This window comes from Staurois parvus, unplaced genomic scaffold (assembly GCF_062004578.1).
Source record: "Staurois parvus isolate SC_StPar_1 unplaced genomic scaffold, SC_StPar_1.0 ptg000697l, whole genome shotgun sequence".
In the NCBI taxonomy this organism is placed as follows: Eukaryota; Metazoa; Chordata; class Amphibia; order Anura; family Ranidae; genus Staurois; species Staurois parvus.
The window spans coordinates 4184128-4210468 of record NW_028318493.1 but is presented as its reverse complement, the minus strand read 5'-3'; the positions used below and the strand labels follow the sequence as shown (position 1 = coordinate 4210468).

Below are 26341 nucleotides of genomic sequence, written 5' to 3'. Positions count from 1 at the left end.
CATAGCTACAATGCTACTCTTTCATTACATATTTCTGTTTATTAAATAGATACAATGCTACTCTTTCCTTACTTATTGCTGTTTCGTAAACCGATACAATGTTACTCTTTCATTACATATTGCTATTTATTAAATAGATACAATGCTACTCTTTCCTTACTTATTGCTGTTTCGTAAACCGATACAATGTTACTCTTTCATTACATATTGCTATTTATTAAATAGATACAATGCTACTCTTTCCTTACTTATTGCTGTTTAGTAAACGGATACAATGTTACTCTTTCTTTATATATTGCTGCCGTTTATTAAACAGATACAATGCTACTCTTTCCCTACGTATTGCTGCCTATTAAACAGGTGCAGTGTTACTCTTTCCCTATATATTGCTTCCTGTTTGGTTGACAAATACAATGCTGCACTTTCTCAACTTCCTTTTTAATCACAAATGCTATGCAGTTGATTTACAAAAGTAATAAGAGCTCATTCATTTTGCAAAGTGAATTTTCACCTAGGTTAGAGAATGAGGTGAAAATACCCAATCACATGCAAGGGAAATAAATAAATAAAATGGATTTTTTTTTCCTTGCACGCGATTGAAGTCAGCACACCTTCATCTTGTTCACTTTGCAAAGTGAACATGATCTACTCTTTGGTAGATCAATTCAACCCCAATGTTCCTGGCCTTCATATTAAATATTCAAATACTTGTAGGACTTCCGATGCCATCTGTTTGGTAATATTTCCTGTCAATCTCAGCAAATTTTATTTATGACCTGTATAATCCTGTAAACAGACGCTAAGCCCCCCCTCCCCCCGAATTTAAGGGTTGACTGTTTTTGAAAACTCACGTCACACGTGTATCTCCCCATAGTCTTTAGATCTGCACAATCAGTGATGTCAAGTCATCAAAGTGGAGGCACCCTGGTCATTAATAAATAAATTAGTCTTTGGAGGAAGACTGCTAATAACCAATAGCGGAACTGTTTTATTAACATTGTTGACTAGGAAAGAAAATACAAAATGAAATATAATCTAATTAAAGAATCTAAAGAAACCTATGTCCATAATTCCAGAGGTTAAATAGGAATGGCTTTTTATGAGATTGGAAGAAGAGGCACCTTTAAGCGATTCAATTTTGGGGCAGAAGACACACCCATGCCACACCTCCAGCATTACTTTCATTATTTTCAGGGAAAAAATTGGTAAATGGAAACTTTTTTTTGCATGTTCAGATGTCCGGAAGGCAAAGGTCAGCAAAATCAGAGACATTATAGAAAACCCCAATCACTTGAACAGCTGGTTTTCTGCGCTATTATTCTCAGTAACCAAATTCCATACCACATCTAATGATTGAATATGAAAATAAACATGTGACCGGGAGGGATCCCAATACTTAGGCAATTAAAGGTCTATTTTCGCATACTTTTCCTTTTATGAGGTTTACCTTTTTTTTTTTTTTCCTTTTTTTTTAAGTAACTTTCATGTTTTACACACTTGGGGGGTTATTTACTAAAGCTGAAAAGTGCAAAATCTGGTGCAGCTCTGCATAGAAACCAATCAGCTTCCAGGTTTTATTGTCAAAGCCTAATTGAAAAAGCTGAAGTTAGAAGCTGATTGGCTACCAGATTCTGAGTGCACCAGTTTTAGTAAATCTACCCCTTGGTGTTCTGTCTTTTCCATTATTGCAAGACAGATTTGATGACTGTCCCTCTAGTGGATGCCCGTGTCTCAGGCAACCTGATCGACCATTGCTGAGATAAAATCTCAGCCAAGTGGAGAGCACATTGCTTTCAATCAGTCAGCTGTGACTGGTAGACTTGTATCTTCAGAGAGGAATATTAGTAAGCAAAAAGCAAAGGCTGTATATGAAATAAAGCAGTGATGGTGCTCTCTAACATTATGGGGGTCATTTACTAAAACTGGAGCGTGCAAAATCTGGTGCATAAAAAACAATCGGCTTCCAAGTTTTATTTCCAAAGCTCAATTGAGCAAGCTGAAATCAGCTGATTGGCTCCCATGCACAGCTGCACCAGATTCTGAGTGCACCAATTTTAGTAAATCTCTTTCTGTGTGTCAATGCAGTGCTTTAGAGACCACATACAATCATTCACTTTGTTCCTTGTTCCGCAATGAGCTTACAATCTTAATATTCTCACACCCTCACAGGGCCTGTTTGCTCGAATGCAAAATGAAATTTTAGCTGTAAGGGGAAACACATAGGGATCATACAAACTCCATTCAGATGCTGCACCTGATGGATATTGATTGCAGGGCCCCAGTGCTGCACATCTATACAGTAACATGTCCATAGGAAAATGTATGTTCAGCAGATGCAATTTAAAAGATCTTTCATACATTAGATTTAAATTTTGTTGGGGGAGGGGGTAACGGGATTGGGTTTTATAGGTAGGACAGCTTATAGCTTCAGTAATAATACTGTAAAGTAAAGAGAGAGGAAACCACTTTAAACATTGTACGCTATTAAGTGTGGGGGGTTTCTTTTGGTTCTTTGCCCCTTAATGATCTACAAGCCTTTGGATTTCGTCATTAGTGAAGCGAGGGTTAAATTGTTTACTAGAAAGGCCGTAATTGCCAGATATTCAGCTTCTTGGTGGACATCCGATACTGGTGTAAAATAATCTGTGGGCCAGTTGGTGAACAATGCGGGGAGAGGCAGTGTGACAGCGGCTCTCACATTCCACAACAAACAGGGGTGGGGGGGTGGTTTTGAGAAATGGTGAGAGATGGCAGGTGTGTAATCACAGGCTTGGCCTAGGAGCTAGCACTTGTTTACACCGCTATAGTATTGAAGAGGGTCAAGAGCAAAACCTGAATTTTTATCACAGGAGGCTTTATCGGAGAACCTACTGGACCTGTAGACAATCAAAAGTAACAAAGCAATACATCTGCTTCAAAAATAGTTCTTGGTCATCTTAGTAGATTCAATAGTTAGCATCTGTAAATATATTCTTTGCTGTTAAAGTAGTGTTTGTTAAAGAACAACGTATGCAAACACATATTTAATGGAAAGACTGGGTATGTATTCTCTGTGTGCCCTTAAGTCAGTGTTTTATTTGATGAGAAAAGAACGGCAAGCTCAACGGGAAATTGCATTATATTAAAATGGCAGTAAAAAGGGGTATAAGCTGTCCCTTTCATAACAAATACTAAAGGTTCAAGGACACCCCTTGTGAGATGTAGAAAAGAGGTTTTAGCAAAATCTGCAGAAAGGGTTCTTTACTGTAAGAGTTGAGAAAATGAGAAGTAGTTTATACGACACTGTAATAGTTCAAGCATATACAGTATATTGCTAATAAAAAAATTGCTTTCTATTGTACAAAAGGTAATTTATATCTGGAAATATCAGGTATGCCTGACGCCATTAGTGATGAGGTAGGAATTTTTCGCTGTTATAGCAAATTGGACCATACTTTTGAAGGGCCTTTTGCTTTTCTTTGGATAATGTTGGATTTTAAGGGTTTTTTTAATTGAATTTGCTTTCTTTACAGTCCTGAGACCTGCATGTATGTTCACACCTGTCCAGATTTGAGGCATCTATTACATTTTACAATTTATAGCCCCCTCTCACACCCCACACTCTGGTCAAGTGGTGTGCTCCATAACGGCAGCCATGATGTGTTTCTATTGTTTTACTCCTCCTTCTTTGTAGGAGTTACAGTCAATTAGTGATTTATCCTACTTTACATATAGTGTAACAGTAAAATTTGGGTTCAAAGGGTGTAACTGTAGAAAACTTGGGGTATAAGGGTGCTGTCCCCCATCTTCCATTTAGTGTAACAGTAGAAAATGTGGGATACAAAGGATGCTGTAACCCCTCTTTCATATAGTGTAACACTAGAACATTTGGGGTACAATGAGTACTAAAATCCCTCTTCTAGGTAGTGTAACAGTAGAATGCTTGAGGTACAAGGGGTGCTCTAACCTCTCTTCCACATAGTGTGACACTAGAACATTTGGGGTGCATGGGTTGTTTTATCCCCTTTTTCATATAGTGTAACACTAGAACATTTGAGGTACAAAGGATACTATAAACCCTTTTCTATGCAATGTAAAAGTAGACAATTTGGGTACAAAGGATGCTGTAACCGCTCTTCTATATAGTGTAACTGTAGAAAACTTGGGGTATAAGGGTGCTGTCCCCCATCTTCCATTTAGTGTAACAGTAGAAAATTTGGGGTACAAAGGATGCTTTAACCCCTCCTCCAAAATAGTGCAACTGTAGAAAACTTGGGGTATAAGGGTGCTGTCCCCCATCTTCCATTTAGTGTAACAGTAGAAAATTTGGGGTACAAAGGATGCTGTAACCCCTCTTTCATATAGTGTAACACTAGAACATTTGGGGTACAATGAGTACTAAAAACCCTCTTCTAGGTAGTGTAACAGTAGAATGCTTGAGGTACAAGGGGTGCTCTAACCTCTCTTCCACATAGTGTGACACTAGAACATTTGGGGTGCATGGGTTGTTTTATCCCCTTTTTTCATATAGTGTAACACTAGAACATTTGGGGTACAAAGGATACTATAAACCCTTTTTTATGCAATGTAAAAGGAGACAATTTGGGTACAAAGGATGCTGTAACCACTCTTCTGTATAGTGTAACACTAGTTAATGTGGGGTATAAAGGGTGCTGTACCCCTCTTCCATATGGTGTAACTGTAGAAAGTATGGGCTACAAAGATTTTTGTTTTGTGTTAGGCATATGTGCTTTAATGCTATTTATTATTGGAGGAGAATTTCTGAGCAGTAAAGGTGGTTGTAGTGTTAAATACAACATTAGCAATGTGTAACGTTTCTTATTACTGACTTGACATCTGTAGGCCTTGTACATGTGATTGTACACCGGTCTATGATTGTGTGTCAGTATGTCAGCTCCATGTCTCCATTATCTGGTGTGATATTTATGGAGGTCATATGAAGATGCACCATCTCCTGCCGTCCTCCAGTGTACGGTAAAACCTCATTACTGTCAACAGACATGTTTCAGTTGCTGCTACATATTGCTTGCTGTAGATTGGATGCCAGGCTTTGTCTCTTACTGTTATCAGTGAAGCTTCTTCGGTGCTGGTTGTACGGTGTCCAGTCTACCTTGTATAGATTTTCTTGGTAGAGTTCAGTCTTTATAGGATCTTCAATTCTTCATCCTAGAGGTAGACAGAAGATGGGACATTAGGCCTCAAAGGCTTGCAGTCTAGCTCAGCTAGTTTTTAAAGATCAAACCACCACTTATTTTATTTTGTATTGACCCAAAAAGTACATCCAGTGAAGCAGGCCTCCAGTATGGGACAAACCTAACTCAGTATGGATGACTTTGGGTGATCTGATGTTTTATGGGCCTGCCAGACATGAGATATTCAGGAACTAGATGTCATGAAATGTGAGCGTCTATACTTTCTTTCTTGCATAGTTTTGTGTAAGGGGATCAAATAGGTATCAAGACAAGAGAATACTCATTAAAAGCAAGCAGCTAGAATTTTCAGAATGAAGCCAGCATCTTACATTTTTTCTCCTGGGGCAGGTTTCCTTTAGGGGGTGGTGAGATGAGCTTAGTGTGCCTGATAGAGAGTCTTTTGCTTTCAGTCATACAGGACCTGGATCATAGGCCAGTGATGTTTTGCTATTCTGTATATTTGGTACAGTTATCAAACTCCCCCAAAAACAGTGTTCAGCACTGGCAGACAAAGAAAATATTAACTAAACCTAACAAGGTTCAGAAGAAACAACAGAAATTTCTGCCGCATTTCACATGTTGCTCTGATTGCTCAAAATGCTCGACATTTTTTTTCATGTTTCCTGAAAGCATAAACAAATCAAATGATCAGACAGTTTCCCTTTATTGTTGCTGTATAAATTCAACTGGAACCATCTGAATCAGAATCCCTTCATTGGACCTTCGGTGCTTTGACCAGGCGCTACACTTTGCAACTGCAGGTTCACTAGATCTGGTCCCAATCCAAGGGCAACTGGCTAAGTTGGACCTCAGTCCTATCTCATGGCTTAAACTGCCTTTTTTCTTAGGGGGAACATTGCCAACATTATAGGCTATGGAGGACAACTGGACCTTCAAGATTCCCAAAGATCCATCTTTCTGTGGGTTTTCACATAAGCATGCGTTCTCAGAAATCCCGGGTGTCTTTGTTTATGTGAATGGAGAATGAAGCTTAACCAGACACCTTTGCTGCTACTTTATCTTAAAGGAAAACAGAAATCCAGCCTTTGCAATACAGAGGAACCCTTGAAATAATTTTTCGGTCTCAGTGGATCACTTGCTAAAAGTTACTATATCTACAACTCATACATTAGTGTGATGGTCATTGGGAAGAATACCCCTTACATTTGTGGTCATTGGGAAGAATTACCCCTAACAAGTAGCTAAAAAGATCACTGGTGTCAGTGGGAACTTATCCGAGAGGCAGAATTTGCTCATAGGAACCCCTAGCAACCTCAGGAGGAACCTTCCATGGAACCCTGGTTGAGAAACCCTGGTCTAATTGGTGTACCTGCTGACACCAGTTATCCAGTATTATCTCCTGCTAGCATCAAATGGTTATCCAACCTGGCAGACGTTGTATCATGCATATTATCTGCTTGAGATGTTAGATGTTGAGATGTTTCACAAGGCTTCTACTTCCTATTATCTGTAATACAATATTACCTTAGTACCAATGGGCTCCACATTTTTTTTTATTATCTTGCTTTTTATAATGGTTATTGTTAAACAAAGGACTTTAAATACTCTAGCATTAGTCTATTGGCACCGATATCTAGCAATCATGTGCAATCTTTATTGTGATTAAATTTGGAGCAGAACACACCAACCTCTCTGTTTTGTGATAACTAAGGAAAGTTATTATGTTAATATACAATTTTTCTGGATCTGACCATAACTCCTGCTTTTAATGCTGCTTGTATGGGTAAATTTATATATGATCTAATACAGTCTTACAAGATCACTTGAAGACAGGATTGAATGTAGTGGGCATTTTGTTCATTTGAACATCAGATTTTAACATGTGTGGAATCCATTTCTCAGGGCAGGTTCCCTGATGGTGACAACAGTTGGCCATGTCCAAGTAATGTGTTTTGGAACAGCCATTTGTAGTCTCCTTTGGAAGTCAGTGTAAAACGGTGACAATGCTGGAACACATTTGGGAGATAAGATAGAGTGTTGTCACCTTATAACAGGAAGTGAACAAGAACCTTCATGACAGGGATTTCAGGAGTTATTTTAATTAAAGTTGCAGATTTGAAAATATTAAAAATTATTTTAATATTACATTAAAATGTTATATAAGAGATTAGTTATTGTGTTTAATTTAGTTTTAAGCACTGATTTTTTTTTTTATTAAAAAAGGTACAATATTTAATCCATGATATAGAAAAATGTAATTAACATGCTATCATTTCATCTGGTTGAAGCCAAAGGAATATTTGGAGTAAAGACTGCATTCAGCATAAGCAATTGTAGCCGGGAAAAACTTAATAGGGATTAAATATACCTCTACATTCTATGGAGTTGCATTTATTAAGTGGAGGAATTGAAAAGTTGGCTCGTGAGATTTGGCTGAAGGTCTAAGGCCTGGTATTAAAACAAGATTCTGGTTGTTTTAATGGACAGATGACTTTGTGTTGGTTGTAGGAAAGAGCGAGGGGAAACATGATGTTCAGCTATTTAACTCTTGTCAAGGCTCGGGCTCCCTTGGCATTAATACAAGCTGCTTATGGAAATGAGGCAATATCTGGGCTGTAATCCGTTCATCCATTTGTACAAGTGCCTCTTTATCTGCTCGGCCACCTAATCTGGTTAAATGTTCTTCCTTGTACAAGTGGAGTTTATTTCCACCTTTGGGAATATGGATTTTAGGAGCTGGCTGGCGGGAAGCAGGGTTTGCGGCCTGCCTCGAAAGACGCCTTCCGGGCCATGGTGCTCATGTGAAGGTTGGCTGCCGGGAGCCTTGTAGTTTGTAGGCCTGTCTGTTGCTCGCTAATGATAAAAGCGTTTTCGGACTGAATAGCAGTAAAAAAATACAGATCTTCTCTGTGTCATTTAATGCACGCAGAAGGTCTTCACTTCCTTTGTGGATAAAGGGGGAGCCGCTGACTTCTGGAGCAAGATACAGTGCGCGTTAACAAATCCGCGGGCTCTGTCAGGGGGCCTTGGACGCTATGAAAGGCGAGGTGCCCCGCTGGGCTGACTTACATCACAAAGGGGTGTGAATTGTGCGGAGTCAGAGGGGTGTTGGCCGGGCCTGTACCTCAGCATGGATTACATTTATGCCACGGCAGCAGAAAATTACTGGGAGGGGAGAGGAGCCGGCCTCTCTGGGGAGGAAGGGGCCAACGGGTGGGAGATGCCAACCTCAGCACAATGGCCTTTCCACATCAATATCAATTGCAAGTTGTACGGTTTATTTGTAACAAAATTATTATGAGGGATTCCTGTGATTGTCTGAAGGTTTTCTTTGATGTTATTTAAGTGTTTGGTGGATGATGGAGAATTAATTCTGCTGACAGTTACTTCTGTCTTTTGAGGACTCTATTGGTGAGATCTTCTTGTTGAGTTTCTGGGTCTTTGCAACTCTTGTGGCCCTTATGAGTGGTTCCCACCATCCCTAAACTACGTTCCTAGGTCTGCACACCTGCTGTACCCATTGTAAGGGGTTTCCACCATCCCTGCACTGGGTTCCTGGGTCTGCATACCTGCTGTGCCCATTATGAGGAGCTCCTGCCATGTCTGTACTTAATTCCCAGGTTTGTACACTTGCTCTGACCATTATAAGGGGCTCCTACTATCTCTATGCTGTGTTTCTTGGTCTGCACACCCCTTTTTGCATTATAAGAGGCTCCCAGCATCCCTGCTGGATTATTAATTTATTTAATAGAGGAGGAGCCAAAACACGCAAAAGTGGGCAGGGACACCCCCGGACCTCAAGATGTACAGGAACAGACCTGGGAAATTTTGTCAGGAATGTCTCGCTGTTGGAGCATCCGAGACATATAAGAAACCAGGGGCTGACTCGGCCCACCAAGCTTCATCAAGAAATATTTCTGGTGGGTGGGATGGACAATAATTAGCAATTGATGACTTGATGTTGTACTCATTCTCATTTTATGTTTTCAATTACTATGTTCAGTATAGCCATATATTTTGTTAAAGTATTGCTTATGGGAGATTTATCTCAAGCAAAAAATGTGAAATGGCTGTGGTGGAACTTTACTCAAATTGAAGCGGAGTAAGGTTAATTTTTTTCCTGACCCATAACTTATGTGAGTCACAAAATGGCAGGTGTGAGCCTTCAAGTCAAATTTCCTTTTTGCACACATTTGTGAAACCTTTTGTAAGGCTGATCCCAGCTACATTCTTTCTGCTTTGCCTAATGTTTTTTTTTTAATTCTTTTTTTTGTTCTTCCAAGAAAAAAAAACTTAACATGAACAAGTACATCTTCAGGCACTAACCCATGCAGGGGTATGGTAGTGCAAACCATAGCAAGTCGGCAGTCGGGGTTTTGGCCTACAATCATACAGTAAAACAAAAAAAAAAACATAAAACAGTTGCTGCTGTTCGTGACCAACAATTAAAGACAATTAGACATGACATACCCCCATTAGCCAAGTCCTTCCCCCCAAACATCCAAAAATGAGGCTCCAAGATGGGCACAAATAATGCAGAGAGGTCAGGTGTCAGTAGCTGTTGAGGGTTCAGTTAACCATTTTGCTCATATTTCTCAGACTCAATATTGTCATATTTTTTAGGGCACCCTCTATGCAGATAAGTATCTTTGTAAGGGTAAAATGGCATTAACCTGCTGTTTCCAGAAAGTGGGGGAGGGGGGAGCCTGCTGTGCCTAACTCTTACTCCCCCAGGCCTCTCTTACCCCCCCCCCCAACACCAACACCGACCTAGTGATGACTTTTAGAAAGTTATGGAATGCCCCATTGCTTCAAAAGAATACAATGCAGGAGCCCAAATTTAGAGATTCCCCATGATGCATTGTAAGAAGTGTGGAGAAAGAGAGAAGCCACCACAATTATAGTGGAAGTCCAATAACTCTGGACAGCGCTAATGAGGGGCCCTACTCATTAGCACCTTCAATCTAACATATATACTATATAAATACAAGAAAAATAAGTGAGCGCTAAATAGAATCAACACTGACAGCAGCTGTACACCAAAAAGGCACCGTATAAGACCTTTCAAACGACACAGGTATAACACAGAGGGGTGCAGCACTCCTAAAAATCCAGAAAAAATTAATATGCAAATGACATAATAAAGTGACAATGTGCAAATATATATATATAGGCCACTAAATAGTGGCTAATAGTGCTGGAAAGGGTGAAATCCAGCACTATTAGCCACTATTTAGTGGCCTATATATATATTTGCACATTGTCACTTTATTACGTCATTTGCATATTAATGTTTTCTGTATTATGGATTTTTAGGAGCGCTGCACCCCTCTGTGTTATACTTTAATTATGATATATATAGAATGGTGCATACTATATAGTATATATAAGTATAACACAGAGGGGTGCAGCGCTCCTAAAAATCCATAATACAGAAAAAATTAATATGCAAATGACGTAATAAAGTGACAATGTGCAAATATATATATAGGCCACTAAATAGTGGCTAATAGTGCTGGATTTCACACTTTCCAGCACTATTAGCCACTATTTAGTGGCCTATATATATATTTGCACATTGTCACTTTATTACGCCATTTGCATATTAATGTTTTCTGTATTATGGATTTTTAGGAGCGCTGCATCCCTCTGTGTTATATTTATATATACTATATAGTAGGCACCATTCTATATATATCATAATTATAGTGTATATACTAAATAACATAAACACCACATAAAATTGGTAATTATTTTAATGGAAAGTAGTAGTAAAATGCAGTGAGGTAATAACAGTAAAATAATTGTTATTGTAGATAATATAACAAATTATAAAAATGGTCAATAAAACGTATAAAGTGTAACCATAGGTTGTAAATGATAGTCTATAAAAGCTATAGAAGTATATAATATTACAATGTAGGATGCTGTAGGAGTGTTTTTAAGTGACAATATTTATAAAGTCAGCATTTGCAGAATGTGGGCTCCTGGGATTTTGGAGATTGCAGGTTTCCTTATTGTGTATCTAAACCCCTAAACCTAAAATCTAGTGCTGGGCAGAGTATTGAATGGTCAATAGGTGTGTTTTTTTGTTTTGTTTTATAAATAATATTTATTTTTGAGTGTCTTTCTTACTTTGGGGAGCTTCACTTCCTGCCCTGGAGATAAACCTGGAAGTGAGAGGAACGCTCTGCAAAGTCAGGGGAATTTCCCTCTTAGACAGCTGTCAGAAGAACAGGTTTCCCCATTGGAAAATTTCCCCTCTATACTTGTTCTGATGGATCTCCCATCACTTCCTGTCTCGGCAATAATGGTCACCAGGATAAATAGAGAGGGTGACGCTCCCCAGTGGAGACACAGAGAGAAATAAATACCCTACAGAGATTTAAACCCCTCCACACCCTTATACGCTCCTTCCTGAACTAAGGGAAACAGTTTTGGCTTTAGATAACCTCTCATTTGGAATCTCTGCTTGTAAATTCTAAGAGTTGTTGCTACATGTTATATTGTCATTCTCTGACTTGCTGTCATACATGCTGGTGGATTCCATGCCAAGAACATTGCTGCATGTATAATACCGGGAAGGTTTGTGTAAGAAATTTACCCTCCATTAATGACCACATTTTTTTCTGATTGTCTGAGGTGAGCCCTTTGTAAGCTCCTCTTGGTGTATTCATTGGTATACCTGTTCTGCTGTTGATACGCCTATAGACCGAAGTAGGGTTGCCATCTACACAAGTCACAACCATGTCTTAGAGTGGGCAAAGCTTCGGACTTTGTCAGATTTGTATTGCTTTGTGTGTCCCCATTGGGGAGATTTAAGCTCTCTGTTAATTCTGGCAACTTATAACCCCTAATCAAGTTTTTATTGATATTATTGTGATTGTGAGGAGCACTGGATCAATCTATATGTCCTGTATAGTCATGGCTTTTATACGAGAGTTTGTTGCAGCCAATCTCTGACTATTTAGTGGTTCTTAGAAGAGCATGTAGACAAGGTGGAATAAAATAGAAGCATTACTCCACTTATAAAGTCCAGTATAAGAATTTATTTGACATCGTCAGAAGAATCCAATGCATTTTGGGGGTCCAAGGGTCCCCCTTCTTCAGGGTTGAAGAAGAGCAGAGAAGTTAAATCTGAGCTGGGTTTGAGGATTCTAAATTAAAGCTGGCCATACATGGTTAGATTTTTGCTTAAATGTTTGTATGAATATTTATTGGTCAGAACATTCTTTCTTGCCATTTTTGAGTCAACTGATTTTGTTCGAAAGCCCCTAAAATTTCATCCAGATCTGCTATCTGAATAGACTACCAGACGTATTAAAGAAATTTAATTACAATATGTATAATGTTTCCCAAACAAAAACCACATTCACAGAATTTTGTTTGTTCAAGAAAAATATTACATTCTGCTCCTTCTAATTTTCTTGTCACTATGTTTGAAACTGGACGTGAAATTGAACCAACAAACCATTAGAAAAAACAAAAATTTTCAAATGAAACTCTGCTGATGTGGGGCCATTTTTTTAACAATATTGCATTAGGAAGTCGCTTTTAGTGAAACATTGTTTTCATTTAGAATACACATCTTTGTTACCTAAGTCCAGCTCAGATTTAGGCTAGGTTCATGCTGTGGCTGCCAAAATGCACTGCTCTGTAGAGACGTGCGGTGCTACCATTCGTTCTTAATGGCACCCTTACGCATCTCAACCCGCAGCATGTTTGCTGATGTGGGAATTTCGTTTTCCCTGCAGCAGCATTTTGCAAATGGTGCAGGCACCATTTTATTGGTGGGAAACACGGGCACAGCAGACCATGCAAACATGGCCTGCAAACCCAAGTGTGAACCTAGTCTTTATTCTTCTGCTTCTTTTCAGCCCCGAAGAAGAGGGAACATTGGCCCTGAAAAGTGTTGGCTTCTCCTAATGCACTCAAATTCTTATTTTGGGCTTTATAGGTTGCTCTTCTTATCTCTACCTTGTCCACAGGATTTTATTGATGTTTGTATCTTCCTGTCCCGGTGGCTCCCCTTTTCCTCTTTTCTGACCCTGGTGTCTCTACTGGGGTCCCACATTGCAGTAAAACACTGAAATAAGTTTTTACCTGTTTCCACTCCATCAGAAGCAAAACAAAAGAGGTCTGGTTGGAGTCGAGCTTTTAAATATCAGAATCAGGTTTTAATTAGGTGAACTTCAAGTGCTGGAAATGGAAGTTGAAAAGAGTCAATTATCTAAAGAATAAAAAAGTGGATTTTGTCATTTTTATGGTGATCACAAGATGGCACAAAATTTTTAAGGCTCGTGCATTATTTCTGTATCATCTGGCACTGGTCCGGTTTCTTGCGTACCTTGTTAACATACACATTTTTTAATGTCTATGGGTCAACTGTGCAAAATTCTGTAGGGCTGAGAAGTCAAACATAGCAATTTCTTTCTTATGTCTATAGCGAACCTCAAAGCCCAAGTCAACTCAGCTTAGTTTTGGAATAAGTGGACAAGGGTTAAGCCTTTATCACAATTTTATTTATGGCCTATTAAGTAGATTTCTGTTCATTTCCTGTGTGGTCACCAAGACAGGAGGGCAGTTTCACTAATGGAAGCACAGACAACAATGGAAGCCTGGGCAGGGAAGGGGTTGTTTTTTTTTTTTCTTTAGGGTAGAGTCCCCTTTCTGGTGTGATCACCAATACAGGAAATAAGGGAAAATCTCCTTAATAGACACCCTGATTGTAATAAAGCTCAACAAAAGTTCTAGGCTTTTCCTAGGTTTTGTCCGGAGTTTGGCTTTGCATTGGCCACCACTTTGGAAGGGCAAAGCAACAGGTTCACTTAGAGGTCCACATGTCTGGTATATACTCAACTTATGGAATTAAAGTTGAGTATATACCAGACATGTGGACCTCTAAGTGAACCTGTTGCTTTGCCCTTCCAAAGTGGTGGCCAACATCCTGTTTAAATGCCTAGAGTATACAGAAGCACATGAAACACTCCCCTACCTCCCACAATGCAGCACTGGGTGTCTAAGTGATCATTTGCCTCAGAGCTGTCAAGGGGCGAGGAGAGAGTCCTTAGTCCTGTGCAGTCCTTGGTCTCATGAGCACAGGTATATCATTCTTCTGTTGCATTGCAGATCAGTGACTAGACCTGAAACTTGTAGCTGTCCTACAACTTGTATCTATCTGCCCAATATTGGCATTATATCCACTGTAACATTTACATTTTGCAGAGCAGAATAGGGACTGGCCAGAGAGGGATTGCTTTGACTCAGTTGGTCAACTTAAACATGTATTGCAATGTATGTGAACTAAAAATCCCTGTTTTTTTTTATTGCAAAGTTTGCTAGAAAGGGTATACAGAAGGGGCAGAGGGTTCATTCAGAACTCTTAGTCCCGTGTTGGCTCCTTCTAGAGCGACTTGGAGCCTACACAGGCCTTCTTCACCTTGATACACTGTATGAAGCTCAGATTCACTATCACAATTATTTTTAAGACTTTCCAGTAAACAAATTGATGCTAACAATACAGCTGACCAGAATTCAGCACCACCAGACTCTACACTACCACGTCAATGTAATTATACTGCTCAAAATCTGAAGGCTTTATGGAAAATTGGGGCAGAAGTAAAAAAATATTTGAAGTTGGAATAATTAGCTGCCTATATCATGTGTAATGACACCAAACTAGCAGAGTTTACTCCATTTCACGCTGTGTCTGCAGATTATTAGAATTGATAAAGTTGCTTCATCTGACGTTCACGAGCTCATACTGCGAAGCTGGCTCTCATGAACCTTCTTGTGTTTGTGTCTCCACAGTCTAATAAAGTTCCAGTAGTTCAACATCCCCACCATGTCCACCCACTCACACCGCTTATCACCTACAGCAATGAGCACTTTACACCCGGAAATCCCCCACCACACTTACAGGCGGACGTGGACCCCAAAACAGGTATGTCTCTTCAAGATCTTTTTTTGCTTTTGGCTACAAATGTAAACTTTTTTTGAGTAACAATGTAAAACTACAGGGTCTGTTTATGAAAAAATCAAAAATCAGTTTGCTGCATGTACATTTGTTCTGTGCGAATAGGGCTAAATGAATTTAGTGCTGGTTGAATGATTTTCAGTGATTTAAAATGGAAATGACTGCATTTGGCCAGTAGATGGTGCTAATTATAGGAAATTTTTTTGATACTTAGCCTTATCTATTGCCCCCCTGAACACTTGCAAACACCACCTTCTTAGAAACTCTGGCATGCCCACACTGTATCTTACAATGACCAGTGCATTGCATTTTAGGATGCTTTGGGGGTATTCTTAAAGTGATACTAATGGCTTAATTTGTTCTTTTTTAAACTACAAACTTGTTATACTTACCTGCTCTGTGTAATGGTTTTTGCACAGAGCAGCCCCCCAATCCTTTTCTCCTTAGGTCCCCCGCTGGCGGTCTGGTCTTCTCCTCCCTGCCAAGTGCCCCCATAGCAAGCCGCTTGCTATACAACACTTGTACATGCTCACTTCCAAGTCCTACTATGTGTGTCCATAAGAAACACAGAATGCGGCTCGCCCTCTTCACTGGATGCGATTGACAGCAGTAAGAGCCAGTGGCTCCTTTTGCTGTCTCTGATCCAATGAGGAGGCAGAGATCTAGGACAGCAGGCGCTCCCATGCACATTGCTGGATCAGGCTCAGGTAAGTATTGGGGGGGCTGTGGGGGGAGCTGCATACTGAAGGTTTTTTATCTTCATGCAAAGAACATGTAATCACAATTTGTTTCAGAAGACCATTACATTATTAATTTATTCCAGGTACTTATATAGCGCCATCAATTTACACAGCGCTTTACATATATATTGTACATTCACATCAGTCCCTAACCCTCAAGGGGTGTACAATCTAAGGTCCCTAACTCACATTTATACATACACATACTAGGCCTACCAAGTAGTGTGGAGTGTGGTTGGAAACTGGAGTACCCGGAGGAAACCCACGCAGGCACAGGGAGAACATGCAAATTCCAGGTAGGTGGTGCCGTGGTTGGGATTCGAACCAATGACCCTAGTACTGCCAGGCGGAAGTGCTAACCATTTAGCCACTGTGCTGCCCTACATTGGTTTAGTGTACAGTGTGAGCGGATTGTGGCTCCACCTTCAGCACCATTATTACCTTGTGTGATTTCAGACAGCAGGGGGTCTAGGATAGCACCTTCACTCAAATCAAATGATATAACTTTCCCAGAAGTTATTGCATATAATATACTTTCTGTCAGACTTCACTGTAACACAGTAGATGTGCAGATATCACTGATAGAGTGAGAGATGTCTGTTCATAATTGAACAAACAAGATCTTCCATGGTGACACCCACTTGGTACCTTGACCTGCCCCAAGTATCCTCATTTTTGCCAACATATATTCCATAATGGGCTGTATTCTGTTTTTAATTAAAAATAACTGTTCAGTGATTTTTTTTTTTTTGCATTTTTTTTACTCAATTTGAATTTGTTCTATTACACGCCACTTTACAAATTTCCAAGAGCGAAATTGGAAAAGAGACTTGTAAAATAGCCGCAAAGCATTATAAATAACCTTCATAATCTTAATGTCAATTTCAGACCTCCTTTTTCTACTTGCTTGTAGGCTGGTCTTTGCAAAAAAAAAAATTGGAAAAACTAATTTAAAACAAACTATTTGAATGTGCCTCTCATTTACTAGAAGGATGGAAAAGTAGCTTGGCTATAACTGCAAAATGTTTTTTAACCAGGAGAAACAAATGAATGAAATTATCATTGTAATTAAACTTGTAGTTATCATGGCTTTCGGTGGCCAGCCTAACAGTTTAATTTATGGAGTTGAGTTTCTTGAAGGACCTGTAACACTGAATGTTCCCCCTTCATTAGTCTACTCCTCAAAGCCTATGTTCTAAGTAGGCTCGTTACATGGATTCACCAGCTGCACCTGTACTCTGGGTTCATCTTCATCATTTATTATTGCTGCTGGCAGCTGTCTCGCTCTTGGATCCCCTACCCTGCCCTGGACACCCTGACAGTGCTAACATTACAGTAGGCCAAGGGAGATGTGACCAGGACAACTCTTACATGATTGCATGGACAACTTTGGCACTAGGCATGTCTTCTGGATAACTGTTCTGGCAAACGCAGGGAGAGACTCACATGGGTTACAAATAGATCACTATGGGCTAGAATCAAATAAAATATATTGATATAGCCACTCCTAGGCCGATTTCAGCATATGATGCAAAGATGGAGCCATGGAGAGCTTTTTTAAGGATAAACACCTTGGGGATTATGTACTAAAATTGAATGGTGCAAAAGTTGGTGCAACTGCGCATAGAAACCAATCCGCTTCCAGGTTTTATTGCCAAAGCTTAATTGAACAAGCTGGCGTTAGAAGCTGCCTGGTTGCCATGCACAGCTGCAGCAGATTCGGAGTGTACCGGTTTTAGTAAATCTCCCCAAGAGTCCTTCTAGCCAACGGAAGCTGTACTGTACTGTACTGAGATTGTACAAAATGTTGAGTTTAGTTTTATGGAGAAAGGACTGGGACACTTTTTGTCGTAGGCCAAATTGTGCAAAGGGTCACAGTGGATTTAAACTAAGCTACAAGATCTTGGTGAAAAATGAGCCTTTTGTAATAAGGTTGGTAGATAACCCTGAAGCTAACCCATCTAAATCTCAAAAGAAAAACATATTCAACTTGAATATGTCCATGAAATTAAAGTGAGCTGACTAAGCAATGATGGCTCTTTAGAACTGTCATCATAAAGTCTTGAAGGCACATTGGCATTGACAAAGCCAGCAACCTGCCATGATCCTTATCCTAGACCAGTATCAACTGAACAGGAAAATCTAACCAATCCAAGCCAATTGATTTTTCTTTCCTGCAAGCTAAACCTGGAGGTATCTAAGGTCATATAGTGCTTATAGCTGGGCAATGGTCTCCCAATCCTACCATAATCATCAAGAACAACTATGTAGAAGTCTATTGACTTCTGGATTGTCAGATCTATGTGTTCTTTCATGGAATCTTTGTTTGAAAATTTGTGAAGGGTGAAAACAAATCTGAGCTATGTACAGCAAGCTTGTCATTTTCCTAAAATACACCATAATTTATTAGTTAAAGTGTTGTGATGGTCCTATTTTGCCATACTTGGGCCCAAAGGCCTCCATTCATTTGTTTTTGTGGGTTTCCAGGTGTTTTGTTTTCTCTAATAAATTATTTGGGTCTGATTTGTAAACCCTGAAGCTGTTGATTCATTTTTATCTTGTTATTTTTATCCTATTTTTATTCTTTTTTTATTTTATTATATTTTTATTCCTGGTAGTATTATTTTCATTATTATTTTATTACCTCATTTAATTTAGTTTTTTATTTTATGTTGTTATTTTTATTATATTATTTTATTCAAGATTGGGTTTTATCTTTCTTTCTGATTCATTCATGATTGGGCACTGAGAGTTTGATTGACTAAACGCACTCTGCCAGTGCAGTTGCTCCAGACTTAGTAAATGAGGTAAAACGCCTCTTCACAAAGAATACCCAATCACATACAAGGAAAATGTTAAAAAAAAAGCAGTTTTGCTTGCATGATTGCTCATGTACTAAGCTTTGGAGCAACTGCTCTTGCAGAGTACAGCTGCACTTTGCAGAGTGCACAGTCTAATTGCCTTTATTAAATCAACCCCTATGAGTGGTTGTCATTCCTATTATGTGTTGGTGCAAAGCATCTGCCAAAGTTTAAATGACTGTGATGAGGAAAGTGGATTGCATGTTCCATTGCGGACAGAGATTTATATGAACGGTTCTATGTACAGCATACGGGAACTTAAGTAGGCACTATAACAAAATCTAAAATATATCTTGAAAAAGTGTAATGAAATCTTTGGTCAAGTGTAGTGTTTCTGGTTAACCATTTAGCATCTGTTTTAAGTATGACGTGTTTTTTGTCTTTTTTTTCCTAGGAATCCCGAGGCCTCCACACCCTCCGGATATATCTCCCTATTACCCTCTATCTCCCGGCACCGTAGGGCAGATCCCCCATCCGCTAGGATGGTTAGTACCACAGTAAGCAGTTCCAGAGTTCTTTTTTATAAAATGTATTTGTTGCAATATTGGATAATCGTAATAAAATCTAAAGAAAAGTCTAGTGCGTATGGTTTAAATAGGGTTTAAGGATCAATTGATCATCCAAAAAATAGTGTGCAGTATATTCACAAAGGAAAAATTCTGTCACGGTCTTCTTTTGCATCCTCTGTGGTTTTCAGCTTCTGTTGGAGGTAGAATTTGAAGGAAGGAAACTAGGAATTAAATGCAAATTAAATATGAGCTACCATAAAATGTAGGAATTGGGCAATAAAGAGCTTTAAAGACTAACTGCTTCGAAATGTGTTGTATAGTTTGGATAGAGTTGGGAAGACCCCACTGCAGGGTTCTTATATCTAAAAAAGGCATATTCAAGAGGCGTTTGGAAGTCGAGATTTGTTTATTCAATAAAACAAAGATCGCTTAAATATTTACTGGCTCTGGTAAGGCGCCCTTGGAAAGAAAGGCTCCCCTTCAATTTGTACTGTAGATGGGCTTTAAATGTAGAAACACAACAGGAGCATCAGACCTGATGATAAAGCTGTACACATCACCTTAATGATTGATCAGATGATCACATAAAACAGCCAACGTGTTTCGGGAGCTAGCAGACTCCCCCCTTCATCAGGACTACAAAATAAAAATGATGTATATCCACATACGTTTATACACGTAAATAAGGCCTACTATTGCTTGAAGAATACATCACTTAAGAGGCCCAATAATAGAAAAACATAATAATAAAGTAAGTAAATATGATAGAAAAATTGAATTATCATTACTCTTGATATTATATTTTTCTATTATCAAGCCTTTAAATGATGCATTTTTAATAGTCATTGGTCTTATTTATGCATATACATACTAAAGGTATAAGGATATGCATAATTTTTATATTTAATTTGCAGTCCCAATGAACAGTGGGTGTTTTTTGTGTTCATATGATTAATTATTGACATGGACTCTTCTACTGGTTGGTCTGGTGCTCTTGGTTTGTTCCTACATTTTCTGTTCTTATTTCATTGGCAAGATTTTCTGTCATTCCTTGTCCCTTTGACACCCATATACAAAATAGGGAGGCTATTGTCACTTTGTCACAGTCTAGGATCTCCATGGGGATATTTCCACCCACCATGTTGTGTCAGAAGTATTAGAAATATTTAAATTCCCTGGAGTGTAAATCTCTATTTTTATATTTGAATAGTGAGGGTCAAGTTTAATTCCTGTCCAACACTTCATTACATGATGGGACCCTCATGGGGTGATTTCCACCCACCCCTTGGTCACTCTAGGGCTGAAATTCCTTCTCTGAACTGATTTTTCCTTAAAGCCCTACAGTGCATCTTTTAGAAGGCAGTGACACCAACTTTAAGGCATCAACCATGAAGTGTTGATAGCTCTCTAGTGGATCGTCCTTAGGAATATGAAGAGTTTACTCCAGAGAGGAACCAAAATGTAGGAGATCTTCAGGTTGGAATCAGAGCGTTAGAAACTAAACCCTTCCCTTATGGCAGCCAAGATAAAAAATAAAAAAAAAGAGTGGAGTGGAATGCCACCTTTGAAGTCAATTAATGCATACCAGGGAAAAACTCTGTTGTCTATTATGGTCATCTGACAGGATTTACTTCATTCCTATTACTGCATTAAATCCTACCACCATCTACACTGTTGCAGATAGAGAGAGTGGTGCCAAGCACTTTCTAGCTCAGTCCTGCACACTATGTTTTGATAGGGCCATTGTGACTGCATGACATTGGCGTTCTTGGGAGTATCATCCCCTATAAAACTCAAAAATATATTTTGTTTTCTGATGTATCCATGTCAGATCCACAATTGTGCTGCTCTGAAATGAGATTTTAAGCTGCTGAAGGGAATTGGCTCAGATTGAAGATCACTTGGTGACTGTCAGTGGCCACTTCAATGTTAAATTGTACTAATTATTTGTGGGTGCAGCTGTTTTGATTGTCTTTTGCAATACTGTAATGTTGTGAAACTGTAGAGTTGGATATATAAAAAGAACCAGTCATGCTTGGGCTTAGACTAAAATCAAAATATTCTGTTTCCTTCTATGAGAGTGAACCTTGTAGCTGAAAGTTGGAGCCGAGCAACCTTCCCAATGTCCATACACTTGTTGACTTCCAACACTTTTGATCATTGTCTCCCAGGTTCTGAATATGCCTATCATAAAAAGCCTAATAATTGCTTACATATACCTTTGAATTTATAGTTATGCACACCCAGAAAATGGGAGACAGCATTGAGCTGGAGGTCAGGTGATTAACAGGGCAGCATGTCTCTGTTCTGAGAGTCTTCTGTAGGCAAACTTTGCTAACATCCGGGGCGGATATACCTTTCCCATAAGTAATACACAATTTCATACCTAATATTCCAATTATTTCTTAAACCCTATTGTGACAAGTTCTCATTACATTGTCAGTCTTAAAGGGATTTGTACATTTTTTCAGTCTCCATTGAAACAATGTAATCTTACCTCACATAGCACAAACTCACTTTAAAGGGTATATAATTCATAACAATGAACATCCCTATTTTACTGTCCTCTGATCTTCTAAATGTACAATTGAAAGTGTTTTCAACAAGTGCAAAAATAGCTGTTGATTTTGCCAGAAATCTTGTGAGCTGAGAACTTTCTGTGCTCCCTTTCTGTGCACAAGGAGGGGTTATGGAGATGAGGCGGGGTTATGGAAATGAGGAGAGGGAAAGGACATGAGGAGGAGTGTGAAGATGGATGGGGAGATGAGGAGGGGTTATGGAAATGAGGAGAGGGAAAGGACATGAGGAGGGGTATGAAGATGGAGGGGTTATGGAGATGGGGGCCAGGAGATGTGGAGAGATTATGGAAATGAGGAGAAGGAAAGGACATGAGGAAGGGTATGAAGATAGAGGGGTTATGGAGATAGGGTAAGGAGATGTGGAGAGGTTATGGAAATGAGGAGAGGGGAAGGACATGAGGAGGGGTATGAAGATGGAGGGGGAGATGAGGAGGAGGGAAAGGACATAAGGAGGGGTATGAAGATAGAGGTGGAGATGAGGAGGGGTTATGGAGATAGGGGCAAGGAATTGAGGAGAGGTTATGGAAATGAGGAGAGGGAACTGATATAAGGAGAGGTTATGGAGATGGTGGGGGCGAGAAATAAGAAGGGGTTATGGAGAAGAGGAGGGCTGAAGGAAGTGAAGGGTTGTGGCAAGAAGGAGTAGTTAGAGATGAGAGGGGAGGAGATTAGGAGTGGTTATGGAGATGAGGGTGGAGGAGGAGATGGGGAGGGATTATGGAGATGAAAAAGGCAGGGTTATGGAGATGAAGAGAGGGGGAGGACATAAGGAGGCATTATTGGGATGGGAGGATGTGTTATGGAAATAGAGGGAAGGAGAGAACAAGGGGCTATGGAGATAAGAAGGGATGATGAGGGGGGATGATGAGGGGTTATGGAGATAAGGGGGGATGATGAGAGGTTATGGAGATGAGGAGGGTCTGTGTTCTTTGTAATCTCTGTAATCACAAATTAAGTAGGCAGGGCTGACACCACATGCTTAGGAATTCAGACCTGTGTTGTCCTGCCAAAGAGGAAGGTGGGAGCGCACTATATTTTTGGCACATTAACAGTTATTTTTCTACACTTGCAGCATGTTTAAAGGGATAAAACATGGGGAAATATGCATGTAAAGTGCTGCGTAAACTGTTGGCGCTATATAAATCCTGCATTATAATAATAATATATTCTAGAGTTCTACAGTATATTTTTTAATGTTTATTTTGCATTGACATACACTTCAAATCTTTCCCTTAATCTCTTCCAAGTTTCTTTTAAAGCTTTGGCTGAAACGTGGAAAGGTTTATACCTCTCTGGTTTTTACTGAAGTTCATGTCCTCATCTGGGAGCTTTTCTCCTCACTTCCTATTCTGATGACACCTTGTCATGCACTAGCATGCAGTTTGTCTGTCACCATACTAGGAATTTGTGGAAAATGTCCCCATTGCAAAAACAAGCAACAGTAAAATGCTACTGTGTGCTGTTACTGCAACCATTAGAGAGATCTCCTCTCATCTTCTGCAACAAGTGTACAGAAAATGAGTAGAAGGCTTCCCAACAGGGGACAGAAACTGTAGTAAAAGCTGACCGAGCATCTAATTCTTTTCCATTTAAAAGGGTGTTTTGTTGCTGTTGGAACAGAAAAGAATCAAAAGTCACCCAGCAGTGTGCCACAAACTTATTGTGAGTCCAGCCAGGGGCGGACTGACAACTCATGGGGCCCCCGGGCAATAGGGGACCATGGGGCCCCTGTGTCCTTGCCCACACTCAAAAAAGCCTATGAAAAAGGTACCAGGGGCATCTCATGGGGCCCCCTACTGACCCCGGGCCCTCGGGCAGTGCCCGAGTTTCCAAATGGTCAGTCCGCCCGAGTCCAGCAAATCTTTATTGCACATTAGAAAAAGAGAAAGCCAGAATGGAAAGCCATTGTGTTTTGGGGGCTTAATACTTCTCTTTATCAGGGCTTGGATGTTTATAGTAAATGGGGAGAATACTGGACAGCAAATTGCAAAATAGAAAGATTTAAAAAGTGCTATTTCGGGTCGCCAGTCAGAGGCTGCCAGTATTTGTCTCATTTATTGTCAGCACCTAACCCCTGATAGCCAACAAAAAAGCCGGCTGCACTGCAGTGATACCACATAGTCAAAACTTTATTGTTATGGACAAGATCACAGGAAGTCCACCAAGACCATCCACACATTGACTCATTTCACCCAGAGCTTGCTCATAAAGATCTAAGCCATGATGAGGGAGTATTGGGCCCCCAAAACGTGCTGGCTCTCTTCTGACCTTTTGACATGTTCTGCAAAAGTTGGCTGGACTTGAATTAGATCTGTGGATCTCTCATCCTTTTCAGATTCCTTAAGACTACTTCTGAGTCCCCCAAGAATACCTTGGTTGACAGAGAATTGTCTCTAAAGTTTGGATTTGAAGCCCTCTCCATCCTACTTTGGGTCCAGCACTCTACCAAAACTTCTAACAAAAACCCAACTGAAGTTCTAAGCCATAACCTCTCTATTCACACAGGAAAAAATGTTTTGGTTGGATTTGGAATCCAAGCCAAGACCTGTTCCCCTTCACTATAGCTTTAGTTAGCAAAAACAGGACTTTACCTAATGTGAAAAGTAGAAAAACCTTCACAAGCAGTCATCTCATACTTACATGGCCGACAAAGCTGCCGTCTTTTGCTTCTTCTGGGTTTTCAGGGTCTATCATTTATTCAGCAACGACGAGTCTCTCCATATCTTCCCCAGTGCAGGTCGTTGTAATTATTAATTATTGTAACGAGCTGTGACTGTCGATCGGTTCCCCACAATCCTATTTGGGGACTTTCCCCCCCTGGTACATCTTGTCAGCTCTCATTAATGTGACAAAAGGCTACAAATTAAGATCTGTTAATTTAATGTTTTCTCACCAAGAACTAAATAGCGAAAGGGACCCTGGGCACAGCTGAAGTCCTTTGATTGCCCGCACTTTATTTTGGTATAAATTTCCATTCATTATTGTTTTCTTTGCAAGCGTAGCCCTCAATTAGCGTGATGGCTCCATTAAAGCAGTCGAGGCTTCGCCTTTAATTATCACAACAAAACACCTCGTTCCAGCTCAGGGAGAGGGGGGCCTATATTGACATTAGCCGAGGTTATAAAATTTAATTAGCCGTTCGTACCAGATTTATGGCACTCACATTGTCTTCTTTGATCTCCGCTGTACAATCCCCAAGATTTTTTGTCTTGATTAAATGAGAATGCTGGGATTTTTTTATTTATTTCTTGAAATATATTTAACTTTTTTCTTTTCCTTTGTTTCCTCTTTCTTTTACAAGGCAAGGTCAACCAGTTTACCCAATTACAACAGGGGGCTTCCGACACCCGTACCCCACAGCCCTTACAGTAAATGCTTCCATGTCAAGGTGAGTTGGCTCTACTTGGTCCAAATGTGTCATTGTTGGGTTGGATTTTTCTGAGAAATTCTAGTGGATGTAGTATTGTGGATAGCCCACCCTGGCTTTTGCCTGGTTGATATTTAATTTTGGTTTATTTGGAATGCCAAAAGGGTTGAATTTTTTTTTTAGAAATTATTAAGCCTACTAAGAGCTTTTGGTGCTCTTTTGGTTGAATTTGATGACCATGTCTTTTTTCAACCTGACTAACTACACAGAATCATTTTAGAGATAGAAGGATGATGCATTGAGTTCTAAAAGAACAACTGTTTATTGCAAAAATTAAATTTTAACTGATAAAGCTGCCCTGGGCAATTTTTCATCACATAATTTTGGTAAAAAGTGCCCAGAATCTAGCAAAACTTTGACAATATTTAAAGGTTTAGCTCAAAATTTACACCACCTTAAACATGGCATGATCCATTATTTTCAATGGAGGAAAGCTTAAGTAGCTTTCTCTAAAGTAAAGCATATTGTAAGTGTAGCGGGCGCATGTTTTGAGTTATTGCAGTTTATTGCAGTTTATAAATATCAACTTTGTTTTTCACATTTTACAAACTTGTGTTTTCATGCCTTTGATGTGTTATATGTAGAGATTTGGAGGTTAACCACTAGATCTGTGATTCACTGTAATCTCTCATCCCTTTCTGCTTAATAGCTGCTGAGTTCAGATATCTGCCACACAGGGAGTGCATTGTTTTTAGTGGGTTGGCAAACTAATAGGGGGTTATTTACTAAAGGCGGAGAATACAGAATCTGGTGCAGTGCTGCATAGAAACCAGTCAGCTTGCAGGCTTTATAGCCAGAGCTTAATTGAACAGGCGAAAGTTAGAAGTTGATTGGCTATCATGCACAGCGGCACCAGATTCTGAGTGAACCAGTTTTAGTAAATCCCCACCATTGACTTGCATTGTGAGGAGGAGCAGTACAGCACAACCATTGTGTAGCAGGGAAAATGAGATAGCAGTGCCTGTCTATGTAATAAGCTCATGTGGTTATTCCTTGTGTATATATACTGTATACAAATTATACTGAGTGAGATGTAATATTATAAAAACGATTTTCTAAAACTAAATATATATATATTATTTATTTTTATTTATTT

General features: G+C 39.5%; 1 protein-coding gene across 13 annotated transcripts in view; it reads left to right on the top strand.

Moving 5' to 3' along the window:
* Positions 1–26341, top strand: part of TCF7L2 (transcription factor 7 like 2) — a 312837-nt gene that overhangs the window by 251437 nt on the left and 35059 nt on the right. For 10 of the 13 annotated variants that reach the window (XM_089653069.1, XM_089653070.1, XM_089653072.1 and 7 more), the window contains 3 exons: positions 14964–15096; positions 19125–19227; positions 25120–25206. In XM_089653069.1, the coding sequence (XP_089509195.1) occupies positions 14964–15096; positions 19125–19227; positions 25120–25206 (323 nt within the window). The remainder of the gene's footprint in view (positions 1–14963; positions 15097–19124; positions 19228–25119; positions 25207–26341) is intronic. The other 3 variants (XM_089653071.1, XM_089653068.1, XM_089653077.1) reach the window with 1 other exon arrangement.